The 26,081-nt window shown below is 41.6% G+C and overlaps 1 protein-coding gene across 2 annotated transcripts in view; it reads left to right on the forward strand.

The window, feature by feature from the left end:
• The window catches only part of nos1apa (nitric oxide synthase 1 (neuronal) adaptor protein a), a 146,837-nt gene that overhangs the window by 49,032 nt on the left and 71,724 nt on the right, over positions 1 to 26,081 (forward strand). The window contains exons 3-5 of one of the 2 annotated variants that reach the window (XM_079841674.1): positions 1,046 to 1,138; positions 1,951 to 1,977; positions 2,060 to 2,118. In XM_079841674.1, coding sequence (XP_079697800.1) covers positions 1,046 to 1,138; positions 1,951 to 1,977; positions 2,060 to 2,118 — 179 coding nt within the window. The remainder of the gene's footprint in view (positions 1 to 1,045; positions 1,139 to 1,950; positions 1,978 to 2,059; positions 2,119 to 26,081) is intronic. The other variant, XM_079841675.1, reaches the window with a different exon arrangement.

Here is a 26,081-nt window from a genome sequence, read left to right on the forward strand (position 1 = left end):
GTTTTTGTCATTATTATTATTATAATATAATTTATAATGCATTGATTTTTACATTATATTAGCTAACTATTTTTTTTTTTACACTGGATTTTGCATCCTGGTTTAATCATTTTACATCTTTGTGATCTTGAGTGGCTGGTCCAAATTGTGGTTTGTCAAAACAGCCCCAAAATGGGTTATAGAATCCCCTTTTTCTTTCGTCTGAAAGCCGGAAAACACATAAGCAAACTTTCTCCTCATTTACTTCTCATTATCTAACATTAGCCTAGCTAGTGAATAAACATGATGCAGAGTAGCTAGGGGACTACTCTGCTATACTTTCTTCTTGATGGTGTAAAATGGCATGTAGCTTTGAAGGATATTAGGCTTGACATTGACATTATATGTAATTAAACTACGAATTAAACTCCCCCAATGGTCTTAACCAACTTGGTCTACGTTCTAATAATATTGTGTGTATATTTGCATACTGCACATGTGTAGGAATTAAAAATGAGAACATGCTGCTCTTCATACTGTCCCTGCAGAGACTCTTGTTTACTTGTGTAAGTGTGTTTGCTCTTAGTTGTTTGTACTGACACCCACATTCATGCATCTCTAAGCAGGCTAATGCCTCTCTGAATAGTGGAAGAGCGTTGCATACTGTACATCACAAAGTTAACTCCGAGCTGAGGAGCCATAGAGAAACCCATTTACTAGAGAACTCTGTTCAACACTTCAAAGGCTTTGCTGATCTCTTTCTGATTTCCACACTGTTGTGTTGATAAGCACTTGGCTCATTTAAAAGTTCTAGTCTTGCATTTCAATTGTCGAAATGTTAATGGCATTTGAGCTCGTTCTCTACAAGGACATATTCGCTGATAAAAAGGGGTGAAGTTAGTGATGTTTGCAGATGATAGACCACATTATTTCTATTTAAAGATTGAATCGGATTGAATTTTATTCATATAAGTATCCTTGACTGTCCTGGAAGGGTGGAAAATGAATTACTCTGTATTGATATTTCTTCCCATAATGATCTCCATCTCTCCTCTCCACTTTACAGTATGAATTTAAAGTGAAGAATATTAAAAAGAAGAAAGTCAACATCATCGTGTCCGTGGATGGGGTGAAAGTAGCGCTGCGGAAAAAGAAAAAGGTAAGCTTCGGTTAATTTATTAGTTATGTAATGCATATTTGGTTGAAAGAATGAGGCTATATTTTTTTATACATTTCATGAATTTGTTAATTTTTATTATTTATTCTTACACAGTGGTATAGTGACACTTAAACAACAAAACGCAGATGCTACAAATTTAAATCTATAATTCAGTTATTACAGACAAATAGTTTTGCTATACAAAGTATATTGTTTGCAATACTTGTGATGTTAGAGACTATAGAGAGTCTTTGCAATGATCTGTAATTGTTTTTTAAGAATGAAGCATTGTTCTATATAAATTGCGTTATTGGGCTGTATAGTAGAAATGTATTGTACATGTTCACCATTGTTCTAAACTTCTAATATGAACATATTACATAACATCTAGAGGCAACTCGATTCACTTTCAAGTTATGTGTGGATTGCTTAGATTCTTTAGATTCTATCTTCTTTTTTAGTAACAATACCTGCATGTCATATTATGACTCATAATTTAGATGGGGATGACGGCTATAAGCTTCAGCAGCTTTAAGCTTAAAGGCTAAGGGTTTGATCCTGGAGTTTTTGAGATCAGATGAGAATAACACACATCACAGTCCTGCTCTGTGTTCACCCTTCGGCAAAACACTTTACCTTTAGTTGGTTTCCGGGATGGTCTTGTCCTTCAGTAAGATGCTTTGCTTAGCTCAAAGTTAATGGGTTGGGTACAGTCAGTCCCTGCCATTTCTGTATCTTAAGTTGCCTTGTACTGTTCATTTAAACATAAAGTATTGATTTAAACTGGTTCTTTATCTCTTGGTTTAATTTAGAGCTGGAACCTAAATGAGATTGATAGAGTAAGTTTCTGCCTTGGATATATTATCATATATTAAAGCCTGGCTTGTGGTGTACTGAAATGATCACTTTGATTTCCTGCAGAAAAAAGAATGGACCTGGGATGAAAGCAAGATGATGGTGATGCAAGACCCAATATACAGGTGCGGCGCTTCATAAAATATATTTTATTTTAACTGCATCCAGCACTTGACCAATGTATCAGTCAGTCCTGAGAGTAAGTGAGTAATACCTTGTGTCAGCTCTCAATTGGAGGTTTTCAGTGGGAAAAGAGAACGATTGTCATGTTTTCCCCTAAACTGTGCTCCTAAATATATCACGGTCACCTTCACAATCATAATGGCAGTGTTTACAGTGCACCTATTATGCTATTTTAAAGGCATACATTGCACGTCACCACATAGTTCAATGATTCTCGACTCAATGGATGTATCAGTCTCTCTAAAGCCCTCCTTTCCGCGAGCTACTCTGCTCTGATTGGTCAGATGTCCCAGTCTGTTGATAGTGGTCTACCGCTTACAGCGGATATCGAAAACAAACTCGCAATACCATAAACTTCGGCTCTGTGCGAAGGCGATTGTACACACTGTAAAGACTGTAACAATGGCCTCAATTTTACCATATTAATCCGAGTTCGAGTCTGATAATGAAACATTGGGAGAACTAGTTTAGTTATTCAACCTGAAGCTCCAACGCAATGACGACTTGAGCAGGACGTTTAGTTAGTATGGTAAGAAAGACCTACATCTGCATTAATAGACACAGTTTTAAGTAATAGTGGCCCACAGCTGATTTGCAGAAGTATTTTAGTTAGGCGATAATAACGTCAGTTAGCCGGAAACTTACACAAAACTAGCCTACGTATTTTGAACACCTGGTAGAAAATGTATACATCAATGATTAATAATACGTACAGGTCGAGATTCTGAAGAGCAAGCTGGTAGAAATAAACTGGGTACTGACCCATCTTTCAATAGTAAGTGTTCTGCGAATCCCGCATTGAAAGATTTGAGAAGCAGTCTTCTGTAAAATGACGTGTTTGAGGGCAGGGCAAGTTGTTTGTGGGCCAACATTATGCAAATATAATTTCTAGTGACGTAGAACAATCACGCAGTAAGATAAAGACTTGTTTGGGCGGTTCAGAGTTGATTCTTTCTTTTCGGAGACAATTACTTTATTTATCATGCACTTTCAACTTTACAACTTTGCAGAACGTTTACATTCACAAACAGCTATATTACACACTGCATGAAAGAGAATATTCGAAAAACCATAATAGGGGCACTTTGAGATTGATAGACATTTTACCATCAAGTGTCACTCTCAGATTGTCTGTACAACAGACTGTTATGATCAAATTATGTCTGAATGAATTGGTAACCGAAGAGGGTCTCCTTCTCTAACTTGAGAGTAATGCCCATATTAATAGTAGAGATGGTCCTTTTTGTTCTTTTTGCATTATTATAATTATTATTTTTTTTATTGTGGATTGAAGTATCTATGTCAGACGGACGTTTTTACATTAAAAAAGTTGTTTTCCCCATCTTGATTCAAAAGGGTTTTGTTTTGTCTTGTTTTCATTCTCGATACATTCAAATTTCTTTCAACCTCTCATGTATGTCAAAAACTCTCCATTTGGGTTTTTGCTTTTTTTGATTTCCCTCCTTAAATTGCCCAAGCAACATTTCACAGGAAATTTAGCTTGCTGTAAGACCATATAACAGCCCTATTTCATTTTATTTCAAAACCTGTGAGTGTTGAAAGCTTTAAATCTAGACATAGTCCACAAGCCAAACTCTCTCACTGAAATTGATTGTGATTTACTGTTAATATAATTCAGTCACTTCAGTTACAAATGTTCTTGTCACTCTCTTTCATGACTGAATTTTTTAAGCATGCCGAACAAGACCAAAAAATTTTTTTTGCTGCTGTGTGAATGCAGCCAATGTGATTTTGCAGTTACTAATGTTTTGTTCTCAGTCTAATGCTGCGTTCCAGGCAGGTCTTTGAGCACGTAAGTTACAACTTCAAACGACGACTCACGACTTTGTAGCGTTCCAGGCAAAGTCAAGCCAAACTGCCTTAGCACAAGGAATCGTGTGGTAGCTAGATGTAAACAAAGCATGGCGGACCGTATGAGGCTTATGCTAAATTTACAATCATTTCTATCGCCAAAGGTGCTTACTTGCTTATTTGAGGGAAACGGAGGGGAAAAAACAGCGCATAAGGCAAGAGATGCTGTTATACCTTTTATTTTACGTTAATTGTATATTTGTTTTAGGGCTGGGCGATATGGCTGAAAACTGTATCACAATATAAGTGTTTCATATCAGTCGATATCGATAATTATTGATATTTTTATGACCTATTTAAAATAAGAAAAATATTTTACATTTAAACATTTTTATTTTAAACTTAACCTTCCTCTGATTTATAATCCCCTCAGTTATAAAGGCAGAAATGTCAACACAACCATGGAAAACACTCAAATAATTTCGTCCCCAAACGAACGAGGCGCGCACGCTGTCAGCAGAGGCTCGCGCTGCGGAGCCGGACAAAAGTATAAACAAGGCTTAAGGTGGTAAAACAAGTTTGTGGTATTACCAGTCTTGGTGGGGACGACAGTTGTTCAGACGACATTGGTCTGACTACGGATTAGACTTATAAAATCCAAAAAACTGCCATACTTGCGAGCTGACTTGTTTTCCTGTTTTATCAACAATTTCCTTGCTCGCTGTGGCACTCATTTTCCACTTATTACTCCACGCCGGTTCTGTTTACTGAAGAATCCAACACGAGACAACGATATGGCGCAACCAAACTGGATACGGTTACATGATTGGCTGTTAGCCTATCACTCCCTACGTTGCTTTGTTACCAGAGAGCGAGTGCCTTTGTTCATGCAAACAAACTTGCTTCGCAACCTCTGGTTTCTTTCGACGAAAACAAATTATTGAACGTTTTATTGAACGCATTTTTTTCTTGATATCGATTACATGTCTATCGCGATACATATCGTTATCGTTTTATCGTCCAGCCCTAATTTGTTTCATAAACACTGCATCCGTGCGGGGCTGTCATTGTTGTTTCGCGAGCTATGTGACGTCAGATCTCGTAACTGGGAGTACATCGATCTAGTACGAGTTCACGGGTGGGAAGTCACGGGTTTGACTGCCGTTCCAGTGCACTTTCACGGGTAGAAGGTTGGAAAAACATGGGTTACGGCATTATTCTCCATTTAATTCAAACTGGTTTGCAAAAACCTGTTTTCGCATTGCACAGATGTGTCTTCCTTAAAGTCTGTAGTAGTTCACTGGTATTTCTTCACATAATGAAACTTGCTGTGACTGGCTCTTAAATGTCCACCACGGTTAATGTGCTTCTTTTCAGATGATAATAATAAATGGAGCCAAATAAAAACTCAAATGACACGTAGTTGGGGCGACTTACAGAATGTGACTTTCTGCTTCATAGGATTGTGAAAAGGCTTCAGTTACTGACAGAACAATTTAATAAATGAGACCAGAGAGATTTAATTGCTCTGTGTTTCATTTAAGTAATTAGACAGTGGGAGGCTCAATTAACACCAGATTAGTCTTTTGATTATGCAAATTGGTACATCCATTGTTTTGCAGATTGGAAAAATCAATACACATTGTACTGCAGTCTATTGAACGCAGCCTTATAGTAATATATTTTGAAGTTTCTCAAGGAGAATCTAAGTGAATTTTGCGAAACAGCAGATCAGTGTGCATGCTGTTTGCCGACTGCGTCTGTCAAATCCTCGATAATAAGATGTGGTTAAGAGTTCAAATCTCTGGATTAGTCAAAAGAAAGCAACAAACCCTTGTGGTTCCTGTCATGCAGTCGGTACTGCAGACAAGGTCATAGATTCCTTACAGCCATTTCACACACAGCCACTGTCTGTTCCTCTAAGCCTTGCTGAGGAGGATGCAGGACCCAATTTACCAGTCGCTGACAGACTTAATGAAAAATGGGAGGACTACTGCACTATGTCATCAGTATTAATCTTCACTTGCACTTACGCCCTGATACTAAGCATCAAGATGATCCAGAGCTGGCAGGGAACAACTGCATTGTCACAAAAACATCTACCAGTGGTAACCACAGGACAGTCTTCTAAAGTAGAAAGATGACACACTCAGCTGGTTTATAGCCCATGACCTTGTTGCCGAGATGGAGTCTTTCCTTTGTATCCATAATAGCAGCCACCTGGAATATGAGTATTTTATCTAGGATTCAGTTGATCCATGTGACTCAAGGGCATTCCATGAAATGCAGTCGGCTTGGTGTGTCTGTAAAGGGCATATATGAACAGAGTATATAAAAAAAAATGTTTTGCAATGATTCTTTCATGAGTCTGTCTTTTGGGTTGGGAGCAATTTGAGAAAATATTGATGATTTACAAGCAGCTTGGATGTATGGGCTATTAATGAAAGACGATTTTATTAGCCACAAAGAATTTTGAGTTTTTGTGTTTGTTTGGGTATGTATATTAAGCTCTTGTTTTGAACATTTCCATTTAAAACTTTTCAGAGCATTTGAAATGCTCACTGGAGCATTTGCCAATATATTATTACAGTATCAACTGAGGGTGCTCTTGTTTGCATTTGAGGGTGCTTGGACAATTCAGCAAAACAGTGGATGCTTCTCAATATCCCTCCTCGTTTCCTCGCTCCTCCGTCCTCCATCCTATGACCCGGAAACCGGCCGAGCTCAGCCATCTTGTAGGACATCTCAATTTTCTAATTGCATCGTGAGGAGGTGAGGAGTGAGGAGGCTTCCTGAGGAGTCATGAACGAGGATACATGGGTGTATCCTTTGCGGAAGTGTTTTATCGACTAAACGTGACGAACGTATAAATTATCCTCCCCCTTCACATCTTGCCACAGTTTATTCATTATTATTATTATTATTATTATTATTATTATTATGTTTACATGCACAAGACACAAATGTACGCTATGTCAAATAACAACAACTGACAGTTGCAGAATTATATCAAAGCACAAGAAAATGAAAGAAACTGTAATACTATAAACAACAAAAAGCAGTTAATAACTGGGAATAATTAGTTGTTATTAATAACTGGTAATATTAAATAAAATATGGACAAATGTGGTATTTTGTAGGGGTTGAAACTATTACAATATAAATGGTTATCTCTAATGTTCAAGAATCTCTATGTGCAAACCAGCGGTGTAGACTCATCATTATTTGACGACGCTTTGAAGTGGCGCTAAAGGGAGCGAGGATATTTCATTTCACTTCATTCAATTCCTCCGTCCTCGCGTCTTTTCCTTGCGTCCTTCCCTCACATCCTGAAGGGGTGGAGATAAGACGTGAGGAAAGGAAGCTAGGAAAGGAAATGTGGATGCACAAATGTCTGCAAGCGGCCATTTTTGCTTCTTTCTCAGACACTTTAATGCTTCCACACTACCTGTATGTTTGCTGTATTTAGAAGCGTGCACACCTCTCTCTTACACACGCCGGTTGCTATATTTGATCGCGTCATCAAAACCGTCATTGTTCGGTAAAATTTATTCGGTCTTTTCACTTATTCGGCCGAACATCGAAAGTGCAATTTTTGCTCAGCCAAATAATTTCGGTTGCCGAACATTCAGTGCATCCCTAGAAGCCAGTGGTCTTGGTGCACTTTTCCGCTAAATGCAAATGTTCAATTGCCACTCTCATAAAATGCAAGCACTGATATTGCAATAATACGATGGTACATTTTCATGCATTTGGCAAATGTTTTATCCAAAACAACTTGCATTTGAATTTCATTTTATAATGCTCATGCATTCCACGGCAATCAAACTCATTACTTTGTGTTGCTAGCACCAGTCTACACTTTGTAAGCTACAAGAATGCCTATTCAACATGCTTTTCTTTGTCAGACTTTTATCGTTTAGTATACATACATATGCAGCAATCTTAAGTGTATGCATTTCTTAATTCTTAACTTTTTCAGTGGTAAAACTGAGATGAATTTTGTCTTTGCTATTTGTGCATTGCAGCTTCTTACAGTGCACCTTTGATATACTTTTTGCTGCTGCGTTCATATAGTTCATATAGATGATGAAACAAACCCATAAGTATACTGTAGTATTGAAAAGTCTGCTTACTACTGAGCAGATGTTAAAAATCTGTTTTGAATATTAAGGCATGCAATCATTTTATTCATCAGCTCTTCATCATTCCTGAATCACAGTGTTGGGATCGGTCCAAAGCAGTAGCCAACATCTACATCAGCACTGCTGCAAAAGCCCCAGAATGCTTCATCTCCCAGGCAACATGTGAGCGCAGCGTCCCCATTAGAATATGAAAAGCTTTCTCGGTCGTCCTTGCTCAAGGGTATGTGTGTGAGCATGTGCATTTGTTTCTGTTTGTTTGTGTGTTGAGGACACAAACCATTAGTGGTGTTTTTATGAATACACTCCCATTAGTGCTGGAGAATCCACCGCAAGCAGCCGATAATACATGACTCCATGATTAAAACTAACTCGATCGTGATGATGATGGATAACTCGCATACTGGCATCTTCATGTTTATGCAAGTTTTCCAGAATTGGCGGGCATGTGACATTTACTCCCAAATGAATCTCTCTCGTACTGCAGATTGCTCGTACTCCCTCTTATTGTGTAAAAATATGGTTTTGGGAGATGTTTGGCGGTATAGATGCGATCATTCATCCAGATCCTCGCATTCCCTTCTCCGGTATCATCTGGGAAATACTTTGCACAGTCCCAGCAAGAGGTGGAATACATTACAATATGTACTAGGTGAAAAGCACGTAATCTCAGGATGATAAATAATGCGTGGCTGGGTTTTGTAGGCTCTGATCAATGTGTTTATGAGTCTACCTCATTGAAATGTACACCTAATCCATATAGTGTGTGTGGCTGATCGCCGTCTGGAAGAATAGACCAGCATGTGAATCAGGACACACATCTTAGTTAGACTTTTATCTGGTCCGAACAACACAGGGACTCCATTTACTGTTTGCAAGGCTGCATGGACAGCTGACGGCTCAATGGCAGGTTTTAATATTTCCTGGTGCACTGACAAGTTGTAACATTCAGCTTACTTTACTGCAGAATGACAGGACTTTGTGATGTCAAGGTTTGAGACCTGTATGCATTTCTTGGGAATGTTTGTCGTCATGGAAATTTAATATTTTGTTCTATGTACAATTGTACTCGCCCTTAATATATAATACAGGTTGTTTGATTCTATACTGCCTGTCTAGTTGAAATGTGTTACTGTATTTGAGTGAAAGGTGTATAGATGTACTGTATAGTTGATATGCTCCCTTAATATAAAAACACATTCTGTCCAGTTTTATTTTATTTATTCAAAAGGTTGTGGTCAGTAAGAATTTTATTTTTTTATATTTTTGAAAGTCTTGGATGCTCTCTTGTAAGGTCTTGTAAGGCTGCATTTATTTGATCAAAAATCCATTAAAACTGTAATATTGTGAAATATTATGATGATATAAAATAAGTGTTTTCTATTTAAATAACGTGATTTATTCCTGTGATGGCAATTACTCCAGTCTTCAGTGTCACATGATCCTTCAGAAATCATTTTAATATTCTGATTTGAAAACATTTTTATTATCAATGTTAAAAACAATTGTTTTGCTCAATATTGTTGTGAAAACGTGATATTTTTATTTAAGGATTATTTGAATAGAAAGTTCAGAAAGCATTTATTTTGTAAGACCGCATGAATTCGCTCCAAGGATCGGCAGCGAACCGCGGTGAAGGCCTTACGCGTTCAGTGTTTCAGCTGGAAGAATGGATTTGATTATAATATTCTTTATCTGACTCCATTTATCAAAGTTGTCGCATTTAGAAGAGAATCCCAACCGGTTGTTTGGTCATCTATATTTGATAGTTAATCATACATCTGATCGTTCCGTTTTAACCCTTTGTTGCAATTATACCGTTCCACATTGGAGATAGTTAATAATTACAGATTAATTCAGAAAGGATCAAAATGTAACAATTTATTAACAATCAAGTAAATGTAAAATGTCAATTACATCATAGACATAAATCTCTTCTAAAAGGAAAACACAAATACTGGTTATGGTTACACTTAAAATAGTTTCAAATAAATGTAAAACATAAACCCTTAATTATGCTCAGTAGGCCTCTGCCTAGAATGTTACCTAAGAGAGAGAGAGAGAGAGAGAGAGAGAGAGAGAGAGAGAGAGAGAGAAAGGGAGAGAGCTAAAGAACAGCTCTCTCCAGAGAAAGCCAGAGAAACCAAAGATAGCGAGCTACAGATCAAATTCTCTTTTATCCTCTTTCCTGATGTCACCAAATTCAAACCTGACTCTTGTAAAACTGACCAATCAGACCAAACCGTGAGACATTTGAAAATAACCAATCAGACCAAACCTTCCCCCATTGTATCACAGGTGCGAAAACCTTTTGACCAGCCAGCCTTTTGTTCTTCAAACCCCAACTGGCCCCTCTGATGGCGTTAAGGTGGAGGGGGTTGAGTCAATTTCAATATCTTGATCACGACGATGGCAGTTAACAGCAAAGCAGATGATTTTGTCATATTTCAAATATCTTTGATTATTTTCCACCTTACAATTTGAAGTGTTTTGTTTATTAGAAGTGTTTTGTACCATTATAAATATCTTTTACTGTCATTTTTAAACATTTAATGCATTTTTGTTTCATAAAAGTATTAATTTTATTTTTTATATTATTATTATTATTATTATATTTTTGAATGTAAATAAGTATAGTGATGCGTGTTGACAGTATGCATGTACATGTCCTTGATCAAACCACCAAAAAAATCTCTTGTGTGTTGTAGAATTTGGAAATAATCCAATTTCCCTAACACTTACTCTGTCGAACAGCACTATGGAACGACCCTCACTGTCCTAAAAACACACACTCGGCCACAAATCCTGCCTCTGTATTCACACCCCATTGAGGCCTGCATTGGGCTCATGCTTTAAGGGAGCCGTTTCAGAATGTAGACCACCAAAGTAGCTTAATCCTGAGATTCTCTCACTGTATCGTCAGCTAAAATGGACCATGAAAATTCAAAAGAGCTCATTGTAAATGCCATCTCATGCCTTCATAAATACCTTCTCATTCTCATGCTGTAGCCGTGGACCATAATTGGGTGGGGGTTGGAGAAAATCTTATGTAAATCATACCTCTACTGCTTGACTGTTACAAAGCAGAGAAGTATTTGTTGTATTCCTTTAATGAGTGTGACTGTGGTGATGCAGTTTCATCTTGTTTGCTTGATTTAATGTCCCCCACACATTAACCTGATTAAGCAATTTTTCAATGTTTTCATTCGGTTCCAAGTTCCCCAATTACCAACATCCGTTATCATCTGACGACAGCTGTCAGACAGACAATCGATTACACCTGGTACTGACACGTGTCTCAAATGCTATCGCTTGTGATCAGGTTTTGAGGGGAGGGCCCTTAAAGGCATAGTCAGAGCCGTGTGGAGCACGTTATTTGACGGACAGATGCATTTTTTTATGGACTTCAAAAACAGAGCAACAACAGGGTTTTTCCTGGGTCAAAAATGGTCTTCGGTGGTGGCTGACAGACACGGTCATCCATACACACACACACACACACACGCACGCACAGTAAAAAAGTTCCCTATACCCACGTGATCTGCAAGTGCAATACTGACAAAACATTTTAAATAAATTCAAAGAAAATTTGTAATTTTTGCTTATCTTATTTTGATACCTTGATGTTTGTTTTTGTTCCTCATTTTTACACTATTTACTGATAGTTGTTTTGGTATATAATCATATCAATATTAAAAAGTAGTATTAAAAATGAACAAATAGCCTAATTTTCTGCTATATACAATTTCATAAATTTCATCAGCTAGCTAACCACAACTTTGTTCTGGGTTCACTCCAGTCTAAACTAAATTATTTTAGGCTATTTATTTTACTACACATTGTCCAAATAAATAAGCTGAAAGACTGTGGATGATTAAAGCTAATTCTTACTATCCACTCTTGCTAAAGTGGGTAAGCACACTTGTGTTCTCATTTCAAGTGTTCTGAGTAAATGATTCAACTGATTCATGAGTTCAGTGTTGGACTGATCCGTTCTAACCAGTCGTTAAAATGATTCGGTTCAAAGGAGTCATAATGTGGCGAATCGGACATTGGCTGACGCGCTGTGTGTGAATCCCTTCTGTTAGAACATCGCGAAAGATTTGTCAACACACAGAAAACACTTCATAGCCGGATAGGATTTGTTTCACGTTTATTGAAAGTATGCTTTATGTCAGCTGGTCAGAGAATCAGTCAATGTTTTTTGAGCGCATTTCACACCCAGCGGTAATTAAAGGAAAACATCGTCTGATAGCGCCACGTGCAACATGGATTCGGTCTTCCGACCTTTTGATTTTGATTAACGTAATATGTGAAATATTAGAAAGCTAAGAATACTTATTTTGAAGACAGAGAGCGTGCGAGCGGGGGAGGAGCTCTCTGGTCGTTCTCTCTGACACTCAGTTAACGCAAGGGCAGCGGTCATCTATTCTACATCACTCCTAAATCACAATAACTCATCAAATAAGGCTTTGGCGGGACAACAATTTGTTTTGGCGGCCGCCAAAAAATTTTCAATGTAGGAAAAACCCTGAACAATTACTGCTATTATAAAGCTTGGATTAGCCAGGACTTTTTTAATATAACTCTCGACTTTGTGCATCTGAAAGAAGAATGTCATATACACCTTGGATGACTTGAGGGTGAGTAAATCATGGGCTAATTTTCATTTTTGGGTGAACTATCCCTTTAAGGACAGTGGATGATTGACAGGTGAACAAGCATTCAAGTCTGACATTCATCAGGATGGCTTTGCTGCAAATTCTGTGATATCTGATGTGTGTATTTTGGTTTACATGTATGTGGTTTCAATTATCAGATCCGTTTGGACCCAGTTACAGCTGTTCTTAGTGCTTATGATCTGATCACTGTGTAAACAAAGGTTCAGGAAATCTGACTGTATCATAAAGACTATTTTCCCGATAGTTTGTGTGAGTCACTAGGGAAAGGGTGTGAAGACCAGGTTATGGGTAGTGGCAGTTTGATGTGTAAAATGTAGTAATTAAGCAACTGTTCACGTCACACTCTTTTGTGTGTGCTGGTGCATTTAATGTTATTTCCTTTTTAGTAACACGGACTGCATGCATATGGCATTGCTGTTAAATGCTGTTCTGAACACACCCTGATAAGTCATATTATCCAAATTGTTTCCTGCACATACAACCAATGAAACCTTTGATCTCGCTAGTCAGTCAGTGCAGTGCAAAGTAGTCGATGCAACTGTAACTTTAGTTCAAAGAGATCCAGTTTCCATTGTTTTTCTCCTTTATTTGCATTTTCTACTTTGCTGGAGTAGCAGCTTTTGCATGTTTCGTTTGAAGTTATTATGTAAAAAGGTTTTATTTGTTTATTAGTAGTACCGTTCATAAATTTAGCAAGGACACATTCAATTGCTCTAGTAAAGACATTTATGCTACACCATTTATTTATCAAATAAATACTGTCTTTCAAAGAATCCTGAAAAAATGTGTCACAAAGTATTAAGCAGCACAACTCAGTAAGAGATGTTTTTGAGCACTTAATCAGCATATTAGAATGATTTTTGAAGGATCATGTGACTGACTGAAGGCAAAGTTGTTCAAAGAAATATGCAAATCGATGACTGTACGTTTTCAATTGAATTCTGTATTAATGTGCCAATGTGCCATATTGATTGGCAACAGTTATTTAAGCTAATGAACTTTACTTGGCAGAATGTTTTATTTTATTTTGATGATTCTTTTTAATTTACTTATTCATTAAACATTTGTTGGTTATATAAACAGTAAGCTAGCCAATGCCATGTGTTACATTGATTCTTTCATGTTGTGCTGTCTTTAACCATGGTGAAATGTAATGCGGTGCTTCAAGTGGCTTATTGCTTTAATAACCAGCTTAGAAGAATTGTTGGTTTATGTGTTGTATAGACCTGTCACAATCATGAATTTTGTGCTGATGATTAATTGTCATACAAAATTGTGATTAACAACTTAATTCTGTTTTGTTGAGTTTAAGGTTTTTTTTACTTGGAATCATTTATAATATAATAATACTTCTGATAAAATAGGCCCATGTAATAAACTTTGTGTTAAATGTATAATATTTATACAATTATTTATAATATAATATAATATAATATAAAAGTGTTGTCTGTCTTAACAGCTCTGTCTAGACTAACTTGGTACTTGGTAGTATAAGATGTACAGATGTAAGTGTACACAGTACAAAGTGTCTGCAACCTGGCAGAAACTGTGGGTAGCTTTTTGTTTGAGTTCTGTACAGAGATGCATAACCCAGCATGAGCAGTTGAAGAGTCAGCTATGTACATTTCCCAAAAGCTTTCTTTCATTTAGTTCACTTTCCCCAGATTGTTGTTTCTTCTAAATCCTGCTACCTTTTATCAGTTAAGTGTGCAAGAAAGATTGTAAGCCCTCTTGGGAAATCTTTTCCATACTGACACAAGGGTCTAGTTGTCTGTCTTATTAAAGTTCTGACTTGTTTCCATCTGAAAGTTGATAATTTAATCATTTCCTTCAGTGATTCCTGCCTCTTCTCAAACTTTCTCTAAAAAGTATAGACGTTTGTCCCCAAGTAACTTTTCGTAACTGTTTTATGCATTCTGTGATTTGCCGTTTTAGTAGTTCAATAAAAGACATGAATATCAGAGTTTGGTTTTCCATTTTTTCCTTGTTAGTGCTGTTTTTTTTAACACCGTTGTCCAGGGAATATTCAATGTTACAAACATAGTACTACATAAATGTAACAACTTTGTATGTAGAAATTTTGAATAGAGGTTGACAATGATTTTTTACTACTTTATTTTTAAGTGTCTGTTCTTCAGACTTTAAGGGACAGTTTACGCAACACCATTTTGAATTAAAAACGTAAAGCTTTTTATGCTTTTTTTGCCGTTCATTTACACACAACAATGGTGTTTTGGGGGGCTGAAATTGCAAACTTTTAAAAACTTGTGCACATTTTTGAAAATGATACCGCTATCGTCTGTAAACTACAAAAATGCGAATTTGTGAAAATGGTGGTCATGCTCATTACATGTTCAGTCTTTAGGCACGTAGTGTTTCTTTATAAAGTGACATCGCCAACTACTGGCCTTGCATGCACAATACATCGCTTTTAGTTTTCACTAGTTTTCAAAAATTCCAGGATTTTTCTTCCCATAATGCATTTTGATTGCAACCAATGGGTTGAAGGTTCAAATCAATGCAGTTTCGAAGGACTTCAGACAGAGGGCACTGCACGATCCCAGACGAGGAACAGGGTCTTATCTTATAGGGTCTACTTCCACGTACGTCCCAATTCCTAGGCTGGGATCGTGCAGAGCCTCTGAAGCGCTTTGAAACTGCATTGATTTCGACCTTCAACCTGTTGGTTGCCATTGAAAACCATTATGTGAAGAAAAATCCTGGTATGTTTTCCTCAAAAAACGTAATTTTTTTTCGACTGAAGAAAGAAATGCATTAATATCTTAGATGAGATGGGGGTGAGTAAATTATCAGGAAATGTTCATTTTGAAGTGAACTAATCCCTTAACATTTTGCCAAAACCTCAGTAAATTACGTTATTTTGTTAAGTTGTCTATTTAGAATCGTGGGAGAATCATATCTGAAGTTCTGAATCTCTGGAAAAACAAAACAAAAAAACGTCTCGGTTACGTATGGTAACCCTCGTTCCCTGAAGGAGGGAACGGAGACGTACGTCGGTAATAACCGACGAATTGGGATCACTTCAGAGAGCCCCTATCAGCTTCGAGAACTTAAGAACAGGCCAATGAACAATTGGCGTGCGAGATTTGCATCTCGCGCTCCGCCCCGCGCCGCGGGTATAAACGGGAAGCGAGAGCACCGCACTGACGTTTTTCACTGAGGAGCCGAACCAGTGACTCGGCCAAGCAGTGATGGAAGGAACTGTGGCGACGGGACGTACGTCTCCGTTCCCTCCTTCAGGGAACGAGGGTTACCATACGTAACCGAGACGTTCCCTTTCAGTCGGTCACTACGACGTATTGGGATCCCTATGGAAAACGCCACAGTTACTACCACTTCCAGCGCCCAGCGAGAGCCCCTCAGACCCCGTTCTGAAGCGGGCGGGAAGATTCACGCTAGAAGAGTCATACTGCTGTTCCGCAAGACCCATTCAGCAGACTTGATTGGATAACGCTGGGAAAGCGTGCCCGAAGGACGCTGCGGGAGCCACATCATGCCCGGAGGGAGTTACCATGTGGAGAACACGTATGGGCTGGCCGTGGGCAGCACAACATACGGAGTCCCAGGGGAGGCCCCGGCCTAATGCAGACGGGGGACGACACCGTACTGAGACGGCAGAGAACTCTGCCAAGGGAAAGACACGAGCTCGCCGTAGGGAGCTGTACCGTGGAAATACACGTATGGGACCGCCGTAGGGGTCACGACATACGGAACCCAGCCTGACACAAGTTCCACCAATGCATACGAGTGCCAGACCTGGCGTCGGACGCTCCGCAACATCCGACTGCCGAGGGGTGCGGAGGACTCAACAGGGTTCGCCTATCCTGGGGAACTCGACTGGAGAAAATAAGCGCACGTATCCGTTCCAGGGGAAGGGAATGGCGCAGCAAGCCGACACTAGAACGGGCACTTCAGTGAAGCTGACTATGGGAAGCGAGCACACGAGAAGCCACCGGCTCTACACGCAGGCTATAAAACCTAGCGAACGTGTTGGGTGTCGCCCAGCCCGCAGCTCTACAAATGTCTGTCAGCGAGGCGCCACGAGCCAGCGCCCAGGAAGAAGCTACACCCCAGGTGGAGTGAGCTCTAACCCCGAGCGGGCAGGGCACGTCTTGGGATTCATACGCCAAGACGATGGCATCCACTATCCAGTGGGCCATCCTCTGCTTGGAGACAGCCTTTCCCTTCTGCTGTCCTCCGTAACAGACGAAGAGCTGCTCTGAGGTCCTGAAGCTTTGCGTTCTGTCCACGAAGTCCGGAGAGCACGGACGGGACAGAGCAAAGCTAGGGCTGGGTCTGCCTCCTCCGAAGGCAGCGCTTGCAGGCTCACCACTTGGTCCCGGAAGGGAGTAGTGGGAACCTTGGGCACATATCCAGGCCAGGGTCTCAGGGTCACCTGAGAATCACCCGGCCCGAATTCCAGGCACGATTCGTCGACCGAAAATGCCTGCAGGTCCCCTACCCTCTTAACTGAGGCCAATGCAATCAGGAGTATTGTCTTTAGAGACAAGATCTTAAGCTCTACTGACTGTAAAGGCTCGAAGGGCGCCCTCTGCAGTGCGGTCAGCACCAGAGACAAGTCCCAAGAGGGTATAGAAGAAGGGCGAGGAGGATTTAGTCTCCTCGCTCCCCTTAGGAACCTGACGATCAGATCATGCTTGCCTAAGGACTCACCATCAATGAGGTCATGGCTTGCGGCGATGGCGGCAACATATACCTTGAGGGTGGAGGGAGACAGCCTTCGCTCCAACCCGTCTTGAAGAAAAGATAGCACAGATCCGATCGAACACTTCCGGGGGTCTTCTCGGCGAGAAGAGCACCAGTCGACGAACAGGTTCCACTTCAACGCATAAAGCCGTCTCGTAGAGGGGGCTCTGGCGGAAGCGATGGTGTCGACTACCACTTGCGGTAGGTCACCTAGAACCTCCGCGTCCCGTCCAGGGACCAGACATGGAGTTTCCAGAGGTCTGGACGCGGGTGCCATAGGGTGCCCCGTCTCTGAGACAGAAGGTCCTACCTCAGAGGAATGGGCCAAGGAGGTGCTGTCGCGAGGAGCACTAGTTCCGGGAACCACGTCCTGTTGGGCCAGTACAGAGCTACCAAGAGGAGATGCTCCTCGTCCTCCCTGACCTTGCACAGTGTCTGTGCAAGAAGGCTCACTGGGGGAAACGCATATTTGCGCAGAGCCCGGGGCCAGCTGTGTGCCAGTGCATCCGTGCCGAGGGTCCCCTCGGACAGGGAATAAAACAACTGGCAGTGGGTCGTGTCGTGGGCGGCAAACAGATCGATCTGTGCGGCCCCAAAGCGACTCCAAATCAGCTGGACCACCTGGGGGTGGAGTCGCCACTCTCCGGGAAGCACTGGCAACCGTGACAGCTCGTCGGCCGCACGATTGAGCAGGCCCGGAATGTGGATAGCACGAAGGGACCTCAGATGCTTCTGACTCCACAGGAGGAGATGGCGGGCGAGTTGGGACAAACGGCGGGAGCGTAGACCACCTTGTTTGTTGATGTACGCAACGGCCGTCGTGCTGTCCGTCCGGACCAGAACGTGCTTGTCTTTGAGCGACCCTTTGAGGCGGCTGAGAGCAAGACGAACTGCCAGCAACTCTAGGCAATTGATATGCTATTGCAGTTGGGGCCCCGTCCACAGACCTGATACTGCAAGCCCGTTGTACGTGGCCCCCCAACCCGTGGGTGAGGCATCCGTGGAGACAACATGATGCCTGGACACTTGTTCTAGAGGCACTCCTGCCCGTAGAAATGAAGGGTCCGACCACGGGGTGAGGGTTTGGCGGCATCTCGGCGTCACTTGGACACGGAGGGACCCGCTGTGCCACGCCCATCTCGGGACTCGGTCGTGTAGCCAGTGCTGAAGCGGTCTCATATGGAGCAGCCCTAGCGGCGTTACTGCGGCTGCTGCTGCCATATGCCCCAGGAGCCTCTGAAAATGTTTCTCCATCCCGAGAAAAGAGATCCTCTGTACGGGACAGAGTTTGCTCTTCTCCCAGTTGACCCGAAGACCCAACTGGCTGAGGTGCCGGAGCACCATGTCCCTGTGTTCGCACAACTGCTCCCGTGACTGGGCAAGAATCAGCCAGTCATCGAGATAGTTGAGGATGCGAACACCACGCTCTCTCATGGGAGCAATGGCCGCCTCCGCGACTTTCGTGAAGACACGGGGCGACAGGGACAGCCCGAAGGGCAGGACTTTGTACTGGTATGCCCGTCCGTCGAAAGCAAAGCGTAGAAACGGTCTGTGTCGAGGGAGAATCGAGACATGAAAGTACACGTCCTTCAGGTCGATCGCTGCAAACCAATCCTGGGGACGGATGCATCTGAAGATGCGTTTCTGGGTTAACATTCGGAACGGCATCCTGTGGAGGGAGCGGTTCAGGTAACGCAGGTCCAGGATCGGTCGTAACCCGCCACCTTTCTTGGGTACAATGAAGTACGGGCTGTAGAACCCAGACTTCATATCGGCTGGAGGGACCGGCTTTATCGCGTCCTTCGCCAGTAGGACAGCGATCTCCGCCCGAAGCACGGGGGCATCCACCCACGCAATAGACGTGAAGTGAACGCCCCCGAACCTGGGCGGACGCCGGGCGAACTGAATCGCAAACCGAGTCTGATGGTACAGATGACCCAGCGAGACGGGCTGGGGAGCGCTAGCCAGGCCCCCAGAGACCGAACAAGCGGGGTCATCGGTACCACAGACGTACCCGCAGCAGGGCAGCGAGGCGGAATGCAGGGACCCCAGGACGACATGGGAGTGGTCCGTGTAGGGGTCTGGGTCTGACACACGACCTGCATCCGCTGAGGGGGTGCGCGAGTGTGGGAAGGCCGCTTGAGTGCGTTCCCACAGCCGGCACCCCCTGCTGGCGATTTGGAGAGGCACCAGAGGCTGACAAGGCATGGGAGCGTTGTACACCGCCCAGCGCGCTCTCCAAATGAAGGAGGGGCTGAGCGTGGCAAGGCTTTGTGGCGTTGCACACGGTCTGCCTCACCTCCTTCCTCAGCGGGGAACAAGAGCGGCGAGGCATAGCGTCGCGCACTGTCGTCCACACACCGCTGAGAAGAGGGGAATGAGAGTGGCGAGGCTTGTAGCGTCACACACTGCCATTCTCGCCCTCTTGTGGGGAGGGGAATGAGGGCGGCGAGGCTTGTAGCGTCACACGCTGCCATTCCTGAACTCCTGAGACCCAGAGATATTGGAACTGTTCTTCTCTTTTTTTTTTTTTTTTTAGATATATTTGGGTACCACTGGCTGTTTTTAACCCCAGTGGCGGAACAGAATTACTAATGGTTTTTACCCGGCCCTCCTCCGGGGGAAGAACAGTCCCGAACCAAATCCGGGTCAATGGTGTTTCTGGACATCGTCTAGCCAAGGGCCAGCGCTGTGCGCAGCTCAACCTCGGCTGAGAACTACCCTCATGCCCTAAGCAGGGCGGAGGTGGCCTGCCAGTGGCACTGCCACCCCACCGATGAGGGTAGTGAGAGAGAGGAAAACTTTATACAGATTATGGCCCTATTGGTGTTCCATATTTTGCCACCAATAGTTCCATAATGCAAAAGCCTTCCAACGCACATCCGGGAAAGGCAAGAGGCAGGCAAGGCGAATTATGCGTTGCACTATGCCTCAGCCACCCGGGAAAGCATGGCTGTCGAGCATGAATCGGATTCAGCACGAGCGCCCACTATTATAGTGGGAATCTCAGCATCATCTTCATTTTCAACACATAACAGCCCTCTCTCCGATGCAGCGATTGACATCTGTCCTCTGCTAGAGCCCCAAACGAAACGCTAGGTCCTTTTTTTTTTTTTTTTTTTATTATTTATTTATTTATTTTTTAGGACCAGCAATCCCATCTGTAAGCTACCGGCAGACATGTGAGACAGTGGGCGTGGCCGTGAGACGGCACACGGCGCGCTGAACACTCAAGCCCTTATGAAATAAGGCAAGATGAACAGCGCGCCGACGTGGCCATGCTCTCATTAGAGAGCATAGACCACCCACAAACACTGTCTCAACATGCGTAGCCGCCGAGTGACGCGCGCTGAGCTGCCGTGGCAACCCGCGCTGTCACTCGGCAGCTAGACGGCACACGGCGCGCTGAACACTCAAACCCTCACGCGGAAGGCGAGATGACCAGCGCGTCGACGTGGTCCCGTTCCCCTGAGAGAACACGGATCACCCACGAACACAGTCTCAACATGTTTATGCGAGAGGGATCGTGGCCGTCAGGACAGGAAACAACCGCATCCAGAAACGCACGAGTGGAATGACGTCTTGAAAAAGACGCAGTGTCACACCCGTGTTGCTCTTTTTGTGAGGAACGCTCTTTTAAGAGAGTGCTGAAGCACCCAGGGAAACCGCGGCAACACACAGGGGATAGTGCAGCCTGTGTTTGCACTCAAAGAATGGAACGCCCACCGATACCAACAGATTGCTGTGATAACAGCAGTTTGTTCCTTCTAGCAGCTTGAGTTCGCGGTCCCGCTGGAAAGCGCCGTCACACCAGCACACGATCCTCTTCTCTGTTCTGATGAATTCTCTTTCGCTGAAAAGACAGGAAAGCAGTCTCTGCAACTTCAAACGCCGGTTCGGCTCCGAAGTGAATGACGTCAGTGCGGTGCTCTCGCTTCCCGTTTATACCCGCGGCGCGGGGCGGAGCGCGAGATGCAAATCTCGCACGCCAATTGTTCATTGGCCTGTTCTTAAGTTCTCGAAGCTGATAGGGGCTCTCTGAAGTGATCCCAATTCGTCGGTTATTACCGACGTACGTCGTAGTGACCGACTGAAAGGGAACACTACTTTTATCAGTTTTTTTCTCTTGTTGAACAGTAAGATTAAAGGCATTATTATGTGATATTTTTTAAAAGTTTAAGAGTGTGAATATCTGCAAAAATACGGCAAGGATAATTTTATTGGCTAGTATGTTTTCTCACAAAAACATAGGGAATGGCGTGATTAGGTTTGAATTGCAGATGTCTCTTGCGGGAAGACCTTGTTGTTCCTCAAAACTCTGAACTTATTCAGTAGACATTTTCATCAGCAGAGTGGACAAGGGAAGGCCAACAGGAAAACTGCTGACACACTGGCTGATTGGAATTGATACTGGATGGCATACCAGTAGTTTTTGCCACACAATGCTTCCTACCATTGACGCAAGTGACCTGCTTTAGTGCTTATGCAACATATTTAGGAATGTTATTGCTAATAAAAATTCAGTTTCATTCAAATTCGTATACGATCCATTTCATAATGCTCTATTTTGGCATACATCTTGTTCCTTACTAAGAAAGCTTGCTTTTTGGAAATGTCCTGCCGGCTAATCATGAAAGAAAAGGCCTAAATTGCTGTTGTTATTATATGTTTTCCTTCTGGAAAGTCACAGATGAATGCCATACATTTTTGTGCCAGACAGACATGTATTTTCTTTAGCGCTGTACCTGTGTTGCCATTTGCGTAAACCTCATCGCACAACACATTTAGCTTGTAGCGCTGCATCCGATATTCCATGAATACATAAAAGGCCCACCACATTGGTCTTCTAAATGAGCCACCGGAGGCCATGCAGGGTGTGAGGTGTGTAGCTGATGAAGTGTGCAGAGCACGTCATCTGTTTGTGGGTGATTACTGTCGGAATGCTCTGAATGGCTGTTGATAAAGCAGAAACGGAGGCAGATATGCCCTCAGCAAGGCTTATTGCATAGACAGAGGCTTGTCTATTTTTCTCTATTTAGTGTTAAACTCGATTACAGGAGGCTTGGAAAGTCGTAAACTATAACTTTTTGGTGGAGGGCATCCCTGAGAACCCAGCACACACCTCCAGAACATACGTGTGAGAGACTAGGCTGTTTGAAGACTAACCTGGAGGGTTGCATATAAAACTAAAAACCCAATATTCCACACAGTTTGATCCTTTGCCAACCTTAAAGTAGTTTAACTGAGCTGCTTGTACAGTACATGCAGTAGCCTGCATCCTTTTGACTTTGGCGAATTAGGTAAAGTGCATGTTGAACCTTAAAGGGATTGTACACCCAAAAAAGAAAATTCTGTCCTTTACTCACCCTCAAGTTGTTCCAAATCCATATGAATTTCTTCACGGAAGAAGAGATTTTGAAGAATATAGGCAACCAAACAGTTGATGGGCCCCATTGATTCCATAGTATTTTTTTCTACATACTATGGAAGTCATTGGGGCCCTTCAACTTGAGGATGACTAAATGATGACAGAATTTTCATTGAGATGCTTGAAGTGGGTGACAACATTTGTCTTATGAAGGAGACAGTTGTGTGTGCTTGCAGATTTCCAATAGCGGAGAGACCAGAGAGAGGTCTCATTAGACGTGTCAGCGGGAGCTCAGAGCAGTAGACGGATGGCTCTTAATTATTGACCCGCTTGGCAGCTTACGACACTGAGATTTGAGATTCCTCTCGCCTTTCTCTCTTTACTGCCCCGTCACTGTGTACTAGATACATCCATTCAGAGTCTGTCACAGCTGCTAAAGGAAATACAGAAGTTATTACTCCACAAACGTATCTATTCCTCTTAAATAATAGATGTTTAAGGGTGATTATATGTGTTTGTACTCTACAGTGGAAATGATTCAAAAGAGCCCGCACACTCTATCAATGAGGAAAGACAAAAATTACTAGATAAAACCCCTGTTTTAATGGCAAACGTTTCAGTCACTTGGCATTGAGAAAGGTCACGCGAGCGAAATGGTTCCCATTAAAACTTTTTTGTCTTTTTTTCCCTGATAGATAGTGTGTGGGTTTTTTTTTATTTTTTTTTTTTTATCAATTTCCTTGGAGTTTTTTTGGTCTACGCACCTCATATGCACAGTTTTTATGTTGCTGTGAGTTTTTGGCTATTTCTCATTACACTACAGTGAACAGACCTCTTGATAAAATCGGGTTAGATCGTCCCGCCCCCCCAACAGAGGTATGGTCCAGTTGCCATTTTTTTTTGTAATAATTGGTCTGTGTCTTAGTTTGATTGAATAATATAGCTGTTATTTTCATCAATTAAGTTACTGAGAAAAATGTTTGTTGACAGGTTTGGTCAATCGAAGGAATACATGGCCTTTTATTTTATTATTTTATCGTAACGAAGATAATACTGATTGAAACTCAATAATTAAAATATTATAAATCAGAAATACTGTTGATTTAAAAATATTTAGAGAGGGCCAAATTTTTGTCAGTTATAGTTTTACCTTTTTTTTGTCAGTTTTCAGATTATTGCTAGCTATTGTTTATTTCATTTTGAAATAATTATTGACTGATTATTGTGTATTGAAATTTTGTATTAAAAAAAAAAAGACTAGAATTACACTGAACAAAATTATAAACACAACACTTGTTTTTGCCCCAATTTTTCAAGAGCTGAACTCAAAGATCTAAGGCTTTTTCTATGTACACAAAAGGCCTATTTCTCTCAAATATTGTTCATAAATCTGTGTTAGTGAGCACTTCTCCTTTGCCGAGATAATTCATCCACCTCCAGGTGTGGCATATCAAGATGCTGATTAGACAGCATGATTATTGCACAGCTGGCCACAATTAAAGGCCACATGATTTTGTTCAGTGTAGTATGGTGTGGTGAAATATTGACTTATTTTAAAGCATTTCTTTTTTTTTGTCAGAAGACAAGCTTAAAAATGAACATTTATGTAATTAATTGCCTCATTAATTGAACATTAAATACTGAGAAGGAAGTTGAAAATATCTGGTGTTATTGCACACATTACAGATGTGTACAGTACATTAGATATACTGTAAATGTACTTTACCTGAGAGGCATTAACACATCAGCATGTACATAAATTATCTAAACTTATTACAACAAACATGTTCTTTTGGAAATCTAATAAACCATTTTTTGCCAGTTCTTAGGCATTATAAATCTTAAATCTTCGTTCAGGATTTCATTATTAACATAAGATAAAGTTTATGTTCAACTGGTCTGATGTGACTGAAGTCAAGGTTTTTGTTCACAATGGATTTAAACTGAGGTCACCCACTGTGTTGGGGCACATGCAATGCAATACACGTCTCTGACCTGTCTTGATGTTTTATCGTGGCCATCTGCTCACCCTATTCTCTCCCAGCATCACGTGTGTGTAAGCGAATGTATGTGTGCCAATGGCACTTCAGTTTTGTTCAATGCAGGGCTATACAGTGAATATCAGTCAACAGGCTTTGTATTTATTATCTCTCAATGATCATAATTATTGCTTCATTGATGATTTCAATACTTTTAATAGGACAAATATGCAATAAAGGGCCTTTTCTTTTCTCCATGTTTAAGTTTCTAAGGATGGCAGAGAAAGAACAGGAAATGTTTACAAGAATAGAGAGGAGCGGGATCAGGAAATGACGCAAGTCAGACCTGAACTCCCGTCGCCTGCATGGGAGTGTGTCGGAACTTGCGATAACAACTAAGACCCCAACAAAAAAACAAAACATTTTCAAGTCAGCTAGTGTGTTTAGAGCTGCGTGCTGGAAAGGCTTGTCATTGTTATGCTTTCCTAATGAAAAGTTTAAATGGCTGTGTCAGCGCAAGACCTCTTTCTCCCTTTCGTTGTTTTACTTTCTCCCATTTCTCTGTAGAACAGCCAAGTCAGAAAAGTCAGTCTAGGCTTTCATTCTTTCATCTATTTGACAGCACTTGTAAATAGCTCAGTTAGAAAATAAATGTGATGTTTGTCAATAGTAAATGTGTGAGCTGTTGTTTAAAGAAACATAATGTATTTAAATATTGTGTTTGTTAGTTCTTAAGTTGATTGAATTTCAGTATAGTTGGTGTATTCCTCAGTTTTTCAAATGCCAGCAGCAGTACGTTGATATTCAACATAAGCCCAAAACTTGGCATTCAGCTTCTTCCGTTTCTACATTTCTTGCCAATTTGTTCCTGTCACTACCATTTTATTTCCTCATTCATATCTTTTATTTACACATGTATAACAGAGGTCTGCTACATGATCCAAGCATGACGGGACCCCACGGTTCCAGATTTGGCTCAGATTTGTGTTATTTGAGGGTGCCGTCGGGGTTTGGTCTTGTAATTAAAGAAAAATAGATTTATTCTAAATACACTCCCGTTCAAAGGTTTGGAGTCAGGTAAGATCCTATAAATGTTTTTAAAGGAGACTCTTATACTGACCAAGGCTGCATTTATTTGATCAAAAATACAGCAAACAATATTGCATTATGTACAGTAGAATTATTGTTAGTTGT

The sequence above is a fragment of the Gobio gobio genome (assembly GCF_949357685.1).
Source record: "Gobio gobio genome assembly, chromosome: 17".
NCBI lineage: Eukaryota > Metazoa > Chordata > Actinopteri > Cypriniformes > Gobionidae > Gobio > Gobio gobio.